Below are 13,041 nucleotides of genomic sequence, written 5' to 3'. Positions count from 1 at the left end.
ATCTGGCTAGTGGTCCATTTATTTGTTTGTTTGTTTGTTTGTTTGTTTGTTTTTCCTCGCTTAGTTCTAGAGATCGAACTCAGGGCCATTCTATCTCCAAGCTACACCCTCAAGCTCTTCTTACTTTTCATTTTGAAACAGTCTGGCTAAGTTGCTAAGGGCCTTGCTAAATTGCTGAATCCATCCTGGAACCTGTGATGTTCCTGTCTCAGCCTCCCAAGTACTGGGATTATAGGCGTACACCACCACACCTGTGCTGGTGACCATTTTAGAGCCTTGGCCCCACACGAGATCCAAGAGGGCAGAGTTGGCAAGGCACCTGCCTTCACCTTCCTGCCCCCTGCCCCGTTCCTCCTCCTGCCGCTTTGGCTGGTGGAACAGCAGGAAATGGAGGCCAAGGGAGGCTGAAGCACTGGAGCTCCTTCCAGGCTCCCTGCTCTGCCTGACTCTGCCCTGGGCCCCGCAGGTCCAGCAGGTGCAGGATGATGGCCACCGGCTCCAGAAGGCCTACGCTGGAGACAAGGCTGAGGAGATAGGCCGCCACATGCAGGCTGTGGCCGAAGCCTGGGCCCAGCTTCAGGGAAGCTCTGCCGCGCGCCGCCAGCTGCTGCTGGACACCACGGACAAGTTCCGCTTCTTCAAGGCTGTCCGGGAGCTTATGCTGTGGATGGACGGGGTTAACCTGCAGATGGATGCCCAGGAGCGGCCCCGGTGAGACGCCCAGCAGCCTCCTCAGGTGGTGTCGCTGGTGGCTGTGATGGGGCGAGGGCAGTGGGAGACACTGTCTCTCTCCCCCAGGGACGTGTCCTCTGCGGATCTCGTCATCAAGAACCAACAAGGCATCAAAGCAGAGATAGAGGCCAGGGCAGACCGCTTCTCCTCCTGCATCGACATGGGGCAGGAGCTGCTGGCCAGGAGCCACTATGCGGCCGAGGAGGTGGGTTCAACCTGGCGAGGCCGGCCAGCCTCAAGAGAAGGGCAGTGCTGGCTGATTCTTCCTGCTCTCCCTTCTCTCTCTCATTCTTTCTTTGCAAGAATTCTTCTCTGTCCCCCAGCTGTTCAGGGATTTCCCAAATCCCATCTTTCCCGTGTGTGTGGTATGGCGTGTGTGTGTGTGTGTGTGTGTGTGTGTGTGTGTGTGTGTGTTGCGGTGCTGGGGATTGAATTTGGGGGTGGGGGCATTCTATAGCTGAGCTACACCCCTAGTTCTATTTTATTTTTTATTTGGAAACAGGGTCTCACTAAGTTACTGAGACCCTGGCTAAGTAGCAGAGGCTGGCTTCAAACCTGTGATCCTCCTGTCTCAGTCTCCTAAGTACTGGGATTACAGGAGTGTACCACCACATCTGGCTCTGTCTACCTCTTGACTTAAAAATCACTACTTGTAGCTGGGCGTGGTGGCGCACGCTTGTAATCCCCGCGCTTGGGAGGCTGAGACAGGAGGATCGCACAAGTTCAAAGCCAGCCTCAGCTGCTTAGTGAGGCTCTCAGCAACTTAGTGAGAACCTGTTTCCAAATAAAATAGAAAATAGGTCTGAGAGTATAGCCTGGAGGTAGAAAGCTTCTGGGTTCCACCCCCATTACCACACAGACACACAAAAATCACTACTTGTAATTCCAGTACTTGGGAGGCTGAGACACGAGGATCACAAATTCATGGCCAACCTCAGCAATTTAGTCAGATGCCCTCAATTTAGTGAGACTGTGTTTCAAAATAAACACAAATTAGGACTGGGGGTGTAACATAGAGGTATAAATGCCCCAGGGTTCAGTCCCCAGTACCACACACACACATCTATACGTACACACACACAATCACTTGTCCCAACCAGGTGTAGTGGTGTACTCTTGTATTCCTAGTACTTGGGAGGCAGAGATGAGAGGATCACAGGTTTGAACCACCCTCAGTAATTTAGTGAGGCCCTTTGAAGTTTAGTGAAACCCTGTTTCAAAATAAAAGAATAAGGGCCAGGCGTGGTGGCGCATGCCCGGCGCATGCCCTGCGCTTGGGAGGCGGAGACAGGAGGATCACGCAGGTTCGAAGCCAGTCTCTCTGGCTTAAGAGACCCTGTTTCCAAATAAAAATATAAAAATAGGTCTGGGAGTGTAGCCCGGAGGTAGAAGGGCTTCCAGGAACCCCAGTACTACAGATGTGTGGTGGCACACATCTGTAATCTCAGTACTTGGGAAGCTGAGGCAGAAGGATTGCAGGTTCAAGGACAGCCTGAGCAAGTAGTGAGACTCTCATCCACCTAGTGAGACTGTTTCCAAATAAAAATAAAATCGGGAGGCTGAGACAGGAAGATTGTGGTTCGCGGACAGCCTCAGCTACTTAGTGAGACCCTTTGCAATTCAGTGAGGCCCTGTTTGAAAATAAAGAATCAAAAATAGGTAAAAGGGCTGAGGGTGTAGCTCAGAGGTAGAATGCCCCTGGGTTCCATCCCTGGTACCACAAAAATAAAAATAAAATAATATAAAAATAAAATAGGGCTGGGGGTGTAGCTCGGAGGTAGAATGTTTCTGGGTTTAATACCCAGTGTCACAAAAATAAAAAAAACTAAAAGGAAATTGCCAGTCCCCCTGCCGAGCCCCAAGAGCCCGGGAAAGGCTTTGTTAGGTTCCCACTCACGTCTCTGTCCCCCAGATCACGGACAAGCTGTCTCAGCTGCAGGCCCGGCGCCAGGAGACAGCTGACAAGTGGCAGGAAAAGATGGATTGGCTCCAGCTTGGTGAGCTGCTGGGGCACCAGGCCCTGGGAGGAGGGGCTGGGAACCCCGAGCTCTGGTTTCCAGAGTGGGTACGGAAGTCCAGGCATCTATCCCTGGCGCCACCTGGCAGTGCTCTGGGCCAGTGGCTTTCTCCGTCCCTGGTCTTGAGGTTGCTGTGTCTACTATGTCATGTCAGTGCCCACTCTGACCTTCCATCTGTGACTCCCAATCCCAACAGTTTTGGAGGTGCTTGTGTTTGGGAGAGACGCAGGGATGGCAGAGGCCTGGCTGTGCAGCCAGGAGCCATTAGTGCGCAGTGCGGAGCTGGGCTGCACGGTCGATGAAGTAGAGAGCCTCATCAAGCGGCACGAAGCCTTCCAGAAGTCAGCGGTGGCCTGGGAGGAGCGTTTCAGCGCGCTGGAGAAACTCACTGCGGTGAGGGCCCGGGACCCCAGGGTGCCCGACCCCATCTTGCCCCAGGCCCGCGCCCTCTCTGATTGGAGAAGACGTTTCTTCCCTTCCCACTGCACCGGCACCTCCTAGGTGCCAGCTGAGAGCTCCCCACTCTGGGAGCCGTCAGTTGCCTGGGTGATGCTGAGACCCCATTGCCCCTGTGGCTTCTTGTCTCTGCTTCCTTCTCAGCCTCTCTTCTCCACCCTTCCTGTTCTGTCAAACCAGAGCTCAGACATTTTAACTTCCCCCATGCTCTGCTCCTCTTTTTTTGTGTGTGTGGTATTGGGGTTCCTGGAAGACCTTCTACTCCAGGCTACACTCCCAGACCTATTTTATACATTTTTATTTTTGGAAACAGGGTCTCTTAAGCCAGCACGTCTGGCTTTGAACCCGTGCGATCCTCCTGTCTCCGCCTCCCAAGCGTGGGGATCACAAGCGCGCGCCACCACACCCAGCACTTGCCCCTCTTAAATGAAGCCTTTCGCACGCTGACCTCAGCTTTTCTTCACAGCTGGAGGAGCGGGAGAAGGAGAGGAAGAGAAAGAGGGAGGAAGAAGAACGGAGGAAACAGCCCCCTGCTCCCGAGCCCGCTGCCAGTCTGCCCGCAGGGGACGTGGTGGACAGCCAGCCTGCTCCCAGCACGGCCCGGGACGGGTGAGAGCCGGGATGCCTGGGCCGGGAGGATGAGGCTGAGCCCAAGCAAGCCAGGGACTAATTATCCTGTGCCACTTTCGGCCATTCTAGAACCCAGCCTCAGCTGCCACCATCCACACAGGTGCCCAGTGTCAATGGGGTCTGCACAGAGGCAGAGTCCTCACAGGTAACCCTGCGTTCCCAAACCTCCCCGGGAGCACCCCACCCCCACACCCCTCACAGCATCCTGTCCCTGCAGCTCCTGTTGGAACAGCAGAGACTTGCGCAGGGCAGCTTCCCAGAAGGGCCTGTGAGTCCCCTTGGAGGTGTGGGCATGGTGCCTGGGAGGGGCTGGGAATCCCGAGGATGGACGAGGGCAGAGGCTCAAAGGAAACTGGGGTGCAGGAGAACCCTTGGAGGTGCCCTCAGCGCGGCACGTCGTCTCATCTTTTGAGGCCGATACTGTTTTCCCCGCAGGGGTCTGGCGCAGGGGATGAGGCCAATGGACCACGGGGAGAGAGGCAGAGCCGGCCCCGGGGCCCAGCCCCTCCCACCCTGCCCCAGAGCAGGTCGTCTGAGTCAGCCCACGTGGCCACCTTGCCCGCCCGAGGCCCCGAGCTCTCTGCCCAGGAGCAGATGGAGGGGATGCTGTGCCGCAAACAGGAGATGGAGGCCGTCGGCAAGAAGGCCGCCAACAGGTACCCAGCCTGGCTGGGCAGCACTGCGGCCTCGGGTTCTGCCTCTCAGGTGGCTTTCCCAGAGCCTCTTCCTAGGCTGGGGGCAGGGGGCATCCTGTAGGAGTGTGCTGTCTGGGAACAGGGTTGGACTCAGGACAGAAGGGGGCAGGGCAGCAGTGGAACTGCAAGCCCCAGGAACCCAGGGAGCCCTGGTCACAGGCCCACCCGGGCTGGTCTGCCTGACCTGCACCATGGCCCACCCAGGTCCTGGCAGAACGTGTACTGCGTCCTGCGGCACGGGAGCCTCGGCTTCTATAAGGACGCGAAGGCAGCCAGTGCGGGAGTGCCATACCACGGAGAAGTGCCTGTCAGCCTGGCCAGGGCCCAGGGCAGCGTGGCCTTCGATTATCGGAAGCGCAAACATGTCTTCAAGCTGGGGTAGGTCCTGGGTACACAGTGCCCTCCGGAGGGGGCCTGGGGGCATGACACAGGTGGACCACGAGCCGGGTCAGACAGAGTGGAGTCACCCTGAGGAGTACCAAGCCAGGTGTACTGTAGACAAGGGAGAGGCCAGATTCTGGGTGTACTCAGCAAAGGGGTACCGGGGACCCCAGGTGTAGGCTGACATCTGATGTCAGCACTCATCCTGGGTGGGAAGTGTGAAGGCAGGTGCCGGCCCTCCCCTGCCTCCGGGTCGCCCAGGTGAGGAAGCGAGCTCACCTTGGCCCTCCATAGCCAGTCAGGAGGGATTTGCTTTCGCACAGCTGCAAAATCCTGGGAATCTGAAAATTATGCAAAGTGACTGATCTGGCTCCAACCCTGCCCTGGGGTCTTCTCCCGGCCTGAGCGCTCCCCAGCACTGGCCTGGCAAATGCAGACTCAGCTCTTCCCTGTGACTTTTGTCTCCTGACAGCTTACAGGATGGAAAAGAATATTTATTCCAGGCCAAGGATGAGGTGAGGTCCCCTCCCACCCTGTGTTCCTCTCCTTGCAATTTTGAGGCCCCTCTAGTGACAGATTTCCTCTCTCCCCTCTCTCCTCCCTCATCTTACGCCTCTCATTCCTCGGACTGTGTGGCCCCCGGTGCCAGGGGATGTACATGGGCCATGCAAACCCTGCTGTCTTGAAAGGGCCCTTTTTTCCTGATGAGATGAGCCAGTTGACCGCTTTCCTGCCTTCCCTGCGGTCGGCCGCCGGCTGCCCCGGCACAGGGTCCTTGAGGCTGACCGCTTCTCTCCCGGTCCCCGCAGGCAGAGATGAGCTCCTGGCTGCGGGTGGTGAACGCAGCCATCACCGCCGCTTCCTCAGCCTCTGGAGAGCCAGAAGAGCCGGCAGTGCCCAGTGTCACCCGGGGCATGACTCGGGCCATGACCATGCCTCCGGTATCACCGGCGGGGGCGGAGGGGCCTGTCGTGCTGCGTGGCAAGGACGGCAGGGAACGAGAGCGAGAGAAACGGTTCAGCTTCTTCAAGAAGAACAAGTAGTCTGGGGGCAAGACTCCCAGGCCAACTCCCTCCCTCTGTTCAGGAAACTGCCAGGGACTGTCAACAGGGACCACCCTCCTGTCAGGACAACTGCCTGCTGCTAGGGTGTGTTGCCAAGGTCAGCCCATCGCCAGGAACTGTCACCGGGGACGAGCCAGTGTTCCCAAGAACAACCTTCTCTTCTATTTAATTCCAGACTGGTGGTGGGACCCAGGCAACCCCCAACCTCCTCCTCCCTCTCCCCAGGCCTCAAGGCTCCATCCCCCACCAGTGTGGACAGGCCAGTGGGGAGGGGTGCTCCCGCCTCAGGGTCATTCTCCCACCACTGCTTGGGCCGGCCATCAACCCCGGCCAGGCTCCTTGCCCCTGGGGACCAGCCAGGAACCTCTCAGAGTGACGCAGGCCCGGGCAGGAGTGCCAGATGATGGAGTCGGAGGCACGGAGGCTCTCCCCTTCCCATCCTGCCTCAGCACTGGCTCGAGGGGCCACCCCATCTCCAGCTGCTCTCAGTGGCTTTCAGGTGGGGTATCCAGAGGCAACCACAGCCTTGAGGTGATTAAACAGCTCAGCTTCTCTCACTGCCTCTGGGTGTCTTTGCTTTCCCGTCCACAGCCTCTCCACCAAAGCCTGTTCTTCGTCGAGCTCTGTTTCTGCGTGCCAGGCCTCCACTCTGCCCCCAGCCTCCGAGCCCTCAGAGCCAAAGGAGCCCGAGCGCCTCCCTGTCTAGGTCTCATTTCCCCGTGATGTGACTTCCATTTTGCTGGGTTACTAGATGCCAAGGCGCGCGTGTGCGTGCGTGTGTGTGTGTGTGGTACTGGGGGTGGAACCTAGGAGCTTTTCTACCTCCAGGATATACTCCCAGACCTATTTTTATACTTTATTTGGAAACGGGGTCTAAGTTGCTGAGAGCCTTACTAAATAGCTGAGGCTGGCTTTGAACCTGTGTGATCCTCCTGTCTCAGCCTCCCAGGCACTGGGATTGCAGGTGTGCACCACCACGCCCGGCAACTTACTTGGTTACGAGATGCCAAACCATGTGTGTACGTGTGGGTATGCACGCGTGCATGTGTGTGTGTGTGTGTGTGTGTGTGTGTGTGTGTGTGTGTGTGTACTGGGAATTAAACCCAGAGGCATTCTACCAGCCAGATTTTCTTATTTGGAAACAGGGTCACACTAGGTTGATGAGAGTCTCGCTGCTTGCTGAGGCTGTCCTCGAACCTGTGATCCTCCTGTCTCAGCCTCCCATATACTAGGATTACAAGCACATGCCAAGCCTCTTTAGCCCAAAGATCCAGCATGGGTTGGGCCTGGGTGATGCTGACAACTGTATTTATGTGTAAAAGCGGCATGAACCTCCTTGCCTGGGGGGGCTTGCCTTGCTCAGCTTTCTTCTACCACGATTCTTTCCACTGTCTTCAATCATGAAAGAGGGGAATTGCTAGCAGTAGGCTCACCCTCAGCTCACAGTAAAAGGCCGAGCACACACAGGATGGCTGCTGGCGCTGTGTGCTATTGCCTCACTAACAGAGTCCAGAGCTCACAAATTATTATTTATTTATTTATTTGCAGTACAGGTGATGGAACCCAGAGGCATGTAGCTCAGGTACCTCTGAGCTACACCCCCAGTCCTATTTCTTATTCTTTATTTTGAAACAGGGTCTCACTGATTTGCAAATGACTAAGTAGCTGAGGCTGTCCTCAAACCTGTGATTTTTCTGTCTCAGCCTTCCAAGTATTGGGATTTCAAGTGTGCACCACCACACCTGGGTTACCTGCTTTTTTTTTTTTTTTTTTTTTTTGGTGTTACTGGGTGTGGAACCCAAAGGCTTTCTACCTCTGGGCTATCCTCCCAGACCTATTTTATACTTTATTTGGAAACAGGGTCTCACTAAGTTGCTGAGAGCCTCACTAAGTAGCTGAGGCTGGCTTCGAACCTGTGCGATCCTCCTGTCTCAGCCTCCCAAGCATAGGGATTATAAGCGTGCGCCACCACGCCCAGCACCCCCTGCTCCTTTTTAAATATTGCACTGGATCTAGAATGCATCATCCTGTATGTGTTTGTGAGGATGTACCTCATGGCTTCCCAGCGTGTTGTCATTCTACTGACCAGTGGGTTGGGATCCTGCCAAAGGCCCTAGACAGACCCCCAAATGACTATCATCAGTGAAGACAAAGAAAGGCAGATGCCTGCAGGCCCAGGACTAGCACAGCACAGTCCCAGAATGGGGTCCAGACATGAAAGCTGGTAGACCAGATAGCTCACAGGATAATTACCCCTTTCTCTTAAGATGAATGGATTCTGTCTTCCACAGTAAACATGTGGATAAATATAACTGCAAGAGCCTGTCATAGGACCAAGTGGAATAATGCATCAGCACTGCACAGACACCTTCTCTTGTACTTTGGGTACAGCTGTAAAACCTCCACTGTATGAAGGAGACGGTCAGACATTGCAGAGTGCTTGGGGAATCTGGGTATTTGCAACCCTAAATGGCAAGCCGTGGTACAAAAGCAAAAACTGGAAATTTCGGAAGGATATGGACACAGGGAAGAGAAATGGTCATTGTAATGTAAAATATGTGTATACAGGGCAGCCAATGGAAGTGGTCTTACAGGACAGCTGTCATGGATGGAAAGGTAAGACAGAAAACGTGGTCCAAGAATCACCTGCACACACAGGACAGCTGAGGGTACCTGAGGGCATGGCTCTGAAAGGACAGCACGGAGAAGAGCAGCAGAGGGTCAGGAAGTAAGTCACTGGAGACACCATGCTGTGCGTGGGAGAGAACGGGTAGAAAGGGGCAGTGACAAGTTAGGTCCCCAAAATGCCACTACTGCAGGGACTGCGTGTGTGGGGGATACAGACAGAAACATATGGGTGAGTCATTTAGAGATAAACGTGTTTGTGTTCTTACTGAACACTGCCAACAGGAACAGACGAAGACCTGTGTTGCCCTTGTGGCAGCCCGTGGCCTCACGTGACTCTGAGGATGTTAGTGTGGCAGGCCCAGACCAAGATATGCTGCAAGGAGAAAATACTCCCTGGATCTCAAGGCCTTTGTGGAAAAATTTTTTTAAATATCTCAAATTTTATATTGATTAAGTGTTGAAATAATAAGCCAAAATATTATTAAAGTAGATTTCAAATATTTGCCTTTTGGGTATATTTATTGGAATTTGTTTTTCGGTACTGGGGATTGAACTCAGGGGCATTGTACCTCTGAGCTACACCTCCAGGCTTATTTTTAATTCTTTTTATTTATTTATTTATTTTTTATTTTTTATTTTAGTGGTACTGGGGTTCCTGGAAGCCCTTCTACCTCCGGGCTACACTCCCAGACCTATTTTATATTTTTACTTGGAAACAGGGTCTCTTAAGCCAGCAAGGCTGGCTTCGAACCTGCGCCATCCTCCTGTCTCCGCCTCCCAAGCGCGGGGATGACAAGCGTGCGCCACTACGCCCGGCGTAATTCTTTTTATTTTTGAAACAGGGCCTCACTAAATTGCAGAGGGCCTAAGTAGCTGAGGCTGGCTACAAACCTGCGATCCTCCTGTCTCAGCCTCCCAAGTACTAGGATTACAAGGGTGCACCACCATGCCAGCTTTGGGATTTTCTTTGTCATTTTTTTTGTTGTCCTGCTGGAGATTGAACCTAGGGTTTCTGTGTATGCTAGGTAAATGCTTTTGCTGAGCTACATCCCTAGCCCTACTGGAAAATATTTTTGTTTTTGGTGGTACTGAGGATTTAACCTACAGTTATTCAACATCTGAGCTATTCACCAGTTCTATTTTTTATTTTGAAACCGGGTCTCACTAAGTTGCAGAGGGCTTTGTTAAGTTGCCAAGGGTAGCTGCAAACCTGGGCTCCTCCTGTTTTAGCCTCCCAAATACTGGGATAACAGTATTTACAAGTGTGCACCATCACGCCTGGCTCAGGAGTTAGATATCACTCAACGTCCCTGTTTGGTGGGAAAAAGTCAGAAACAATGAGCTGTACAACAAAACACCACACCATTTACATAATTTATGCAAACATCCAACGGGTGGACTTTGTTTAGGTCCAGACTCCAAGAAGCCAACTGTGAAGAGACGTCTGTGACAATCTAGGGGAAATTTGAGCATAAATATTAGAAGATAGTAACAGCATACGGGCTGGGGTGTAATTCAGTGGTAGACCACTTGCCTAGCATTTGGAAGGGCCTGGATTCGATCCCCAGCACTAAAAAAAGAAAAAAAGAGAAAAAATCATAGCACCAGTGTTTAATTATTTTTGTAGCGCTGGTGTTTCGTTTTGTTTTGTTTTTCAGTACTGGGGATGGAACCCAGGGGCATTCTACCTCCGAGCTGCACCCCCAGCATTTTTTTTAGTCTTTTTTTTTTTTTTTTTTTTTTGAAACAGGGTCTCACTGAGTTGCAAAGGGCTTAAGTAGCTGAGGCTGTCCACGAACCGAGATCCTCCAGTCTCAGCCTCCTAAATGCTGGGATTACAAGCGTGCGCCACCATGCCTGGCTTATCTGTGCCCTTTTGAAAATTTCATCTATTAAAGTTTTAGAGTAGCTGGGTGTGGTGGCATAGGTTTGTAATCCCAGCATTCGGGAGGTTAGGACAAGAGGATAATGGTTCAAGGACAGCCTCAGCTACTTAGCAAGGCCCTTGCAACTCAGTGAGACCCAGTTTCAAAATAAAGAATAAAAAATAGGGCTGGGGTGTATAGCGGAGTTAGAATGCCCCTGGGTTCCATCACCAGTGCTACAGAAAAAAAAGTTTTAGGGTTCTTCTTCTTTTTTTCTTTTTTACTATGGATTGCAGGTATCCAGGACAGTTCTACCTCTGAGTTCCAGTCTTCTCAGCTCGCTTTATTTATTTATTTATTTATTTATTTATTTATTTATTTATTATTTTTGTGGTACTGGAAATTGAACCCAGGGGTGTTTAACATCTGAGTTATACTCCCAGGCCTTCTTATTTTTTGTTTTGAAACAGGGTATTGCTAGGTTGCTGAGAGGCTGGTCTCAAACGTGTGATCCTCTTGTCTCAGTCCCCTAAGCAGTGGGATTACAGGCATACACCACGCTCAGCTAATAATAAGTTTTTAAGGAATGGAAAAGACAAGGTGGGCATGGGGGCACATGCCTATAGTCCCAGTAATTGGGAGGCTGAGATAGGAGGATCACAGGTTTGAGAGACCAGCCTCAACAACTTGTCCTGACTCTCAGCACTAGTAAGACTCTGTTTCAAAATGTAAAAAAGAAAAAAGAAAAAAAAAAGCTGGGCATGGTGGCACACTCTTGTAATCCCAGCAATTGGGAAGCTGAGACAGGAGGATCACGGTTCAAGGACAGCCTCAGCTACTACTTAGTGAGGCCCTTTGCAACTTAGGAAGACCCTATTTCAAAATAAAGAATAAAAAATAGGGCTGGAGATGTAGCTTGGAGGTAGAATGTCCCTGCGTTCCATCTCCCGTACCACACACACACTAAAAAAAAAGGTCTGGGGGTGTAGCTCAGAGGTAGAATGTCTTCAGGTACAATCCCTAATCTCAATCTCTCTCTCTCTCTCTCTCTCTCTCTCTCTCTCTCTCTCTCTCTCTCTCTCTCTCTCTCTCTCACACACACACACACACACACACACACACGGCTGGGGATAAATCTCAATAATATAGACCTTGTGAAGCTTTCATGAGGGCCTGGGCTCAGTCTCTAGTACCAACACACACACACACACACACACACACACACACACACACACACACACGGAAAGGATAGTAAGTGAAATGAAATTTTTGAAGGATAAAAACGGTTAAGGAGATATTAGGTTCAGAGACCTCAGAAAATTGGAGGAATTGAAGATGGGGATGGAACCCAAAATACAGTTGCATGAGGGTGGATGACAGGAGATAAAGACTCTGTCTTTGAGAAGTCTCCCCTGGAACATCATAGGAAGCCATTAGATAACAATAGTGTGGATTCATGAAACCTATCTCAGAAATGATTACCTCTCTAAAGGTGTCTGAGAGTAGAAATTCCGGGTGCAGAGACAAACTGGACATGTCAGGGATCTGGAAAAAGGAAGGGGACAGGTACAGAGAATCAGGTAGGAAACAGCGTGCGTGTAGGTTATTAAAACCGGAAGGGTAGTTCCTCTTCTGAAATGGCTAGGAAACAAAAAGAATTCAGTGAAAAAACAGACCCAAGTAACGGGAGTGGAGGAGGGCAACTTGGAAGATTTGTGCCTTGCAGGTTTCAGAGAAACTGTGGGGGAGCCACCACAACGGGGAATGGCGACTGACAACCACCCTGAAATCTTGGATTGAGATAAATCCAATCCAGCAGTCTCCCAAAGCGCCCGTTCTTTGTTGGGAGAGTGACAGTGGATAGTTTCCCTTTGGCCACCAGGAGGTGCCCTGGGGCCCCAGCTGAATTTTGAATGGCAGGCGGTGGAGAGCCAGTTATCCGGAACTCCAGCGGCCCGGTGTGGACTAGGGACACCCAGTTCCTCTGCCGCCGCTCCCCACTCAAAGGATCTCTCTGGGTCTCTGCAAAGTATTCCTTTGGCGTGCTCACCACCGACGAGGGACCGTGATGAACACATAATCAGCTAGAGAGAAAACATGTACACTATCGAACAAAACACGACGAAATGTAGTTTGGGTAGAAATGCATCTTAGACTTACTACAGCTCTGCCAACAGATCCTCTTTCTGCTCCTTGGTTCTCAGTTTAATCACTAATGATTAACTCGTTTGCAATGAAAAGATTTTAAATTGTTTAAAGCACTAGCAAAAAAAAATCTAGGTGTCCTCAAAACGTGGCGCGCCAGTATTTTTGGAATGTTGCCCTTAGCTGCCGTAAAGGCTGGCAAGCAGGCTAAGAAAAGCCCCTTTTAGGGGACCCAGTGAGATAACCCTTTGTCATCAGCCCCCCCTCCCCAGCTGGCTCAATAGCACGACCCATTGTGATGGCTCGACTCCCCGAGCTTCCCATTTCACCCGGGCCGTGGTAGCGTCCGGAGCCCTTCTGACGCGCGAGCCGCGACCCCCTCCGAGGCCGGTGATTGGCCAGCCGGGGCTGGGGGCGGGCTGACGTC

The 13,041-nt window shown here is 52.2% G+C and overlaps 1 protein-coding gene across 2 annotated transcripts in view; it reads left to right on the top strand.

Annotated features, from left to right (window-relative positions):
- The window catches only part of SPTBN2 (spectrin beta, non-erythrocytic 2), a gene marked incomplete at both ends in the record, with an annotated part of 39,421 nt that extends 33,466 nt beyond the window's left edge, over positions 1-5,955 (top strand). For both annotated transcript variants that reach the window (XM_080703042.1, XM_080703041.1), the window contains 11 exons: positions 467-711; positions 799-937; positions 2,645-2,729; positions 2,947-3,143; positions 3,673-3,815; positions 3,906-3,981; positions 4,054-4,104; positions 4,272-4,492; positions 4,736-4,909; positions 5,385-5,427; positions 5,722-5,955. In XM_080703042.1, the coding sequence (XP_080559168.1) occupies positions 467-711; positions 799-937; positions 2,645-2,729; positions 2,947-3,143; positions 3,673-3,815; positions 3,906-3,981; positions 4,054-4,104; positions 4,272-4,492; positions 4,736-4,909; positions 5,385-5,427; positions 5,722-5,955 (1,608 nt within the window). The remainder of the gene's footprint in view (positions 1-466; positions 712-798; positions 938-2,644; positions 2,730-2,946; positions 3,144-3,672; positions 3,816-3,905; positions 3,982-4,053; positions 4,105-4,271; positions 4,493-4,735; positions 4,910-5,384; positions 5,428-5,721) is intronic.
- Between the last annotated feature and the right edge of the window lie 7,086 nt (positions 5,956-13,041).

Source organism: Muscardinus avellanarius (genome assembly GCF_963383645.1).
Source record: "Muscardinus avellanarius genome assembly, chromosome: 1".
Classification (NCBI taxonomy): Eukaryota; Metazoa; Chordata; class Mammalia; order Rodentia; family Gliridae; genus Muscardinus; species Muscardinus avellanarius.
This window is presented reverse-complemented; position numbering and strand designations above follow the sequence as displayed.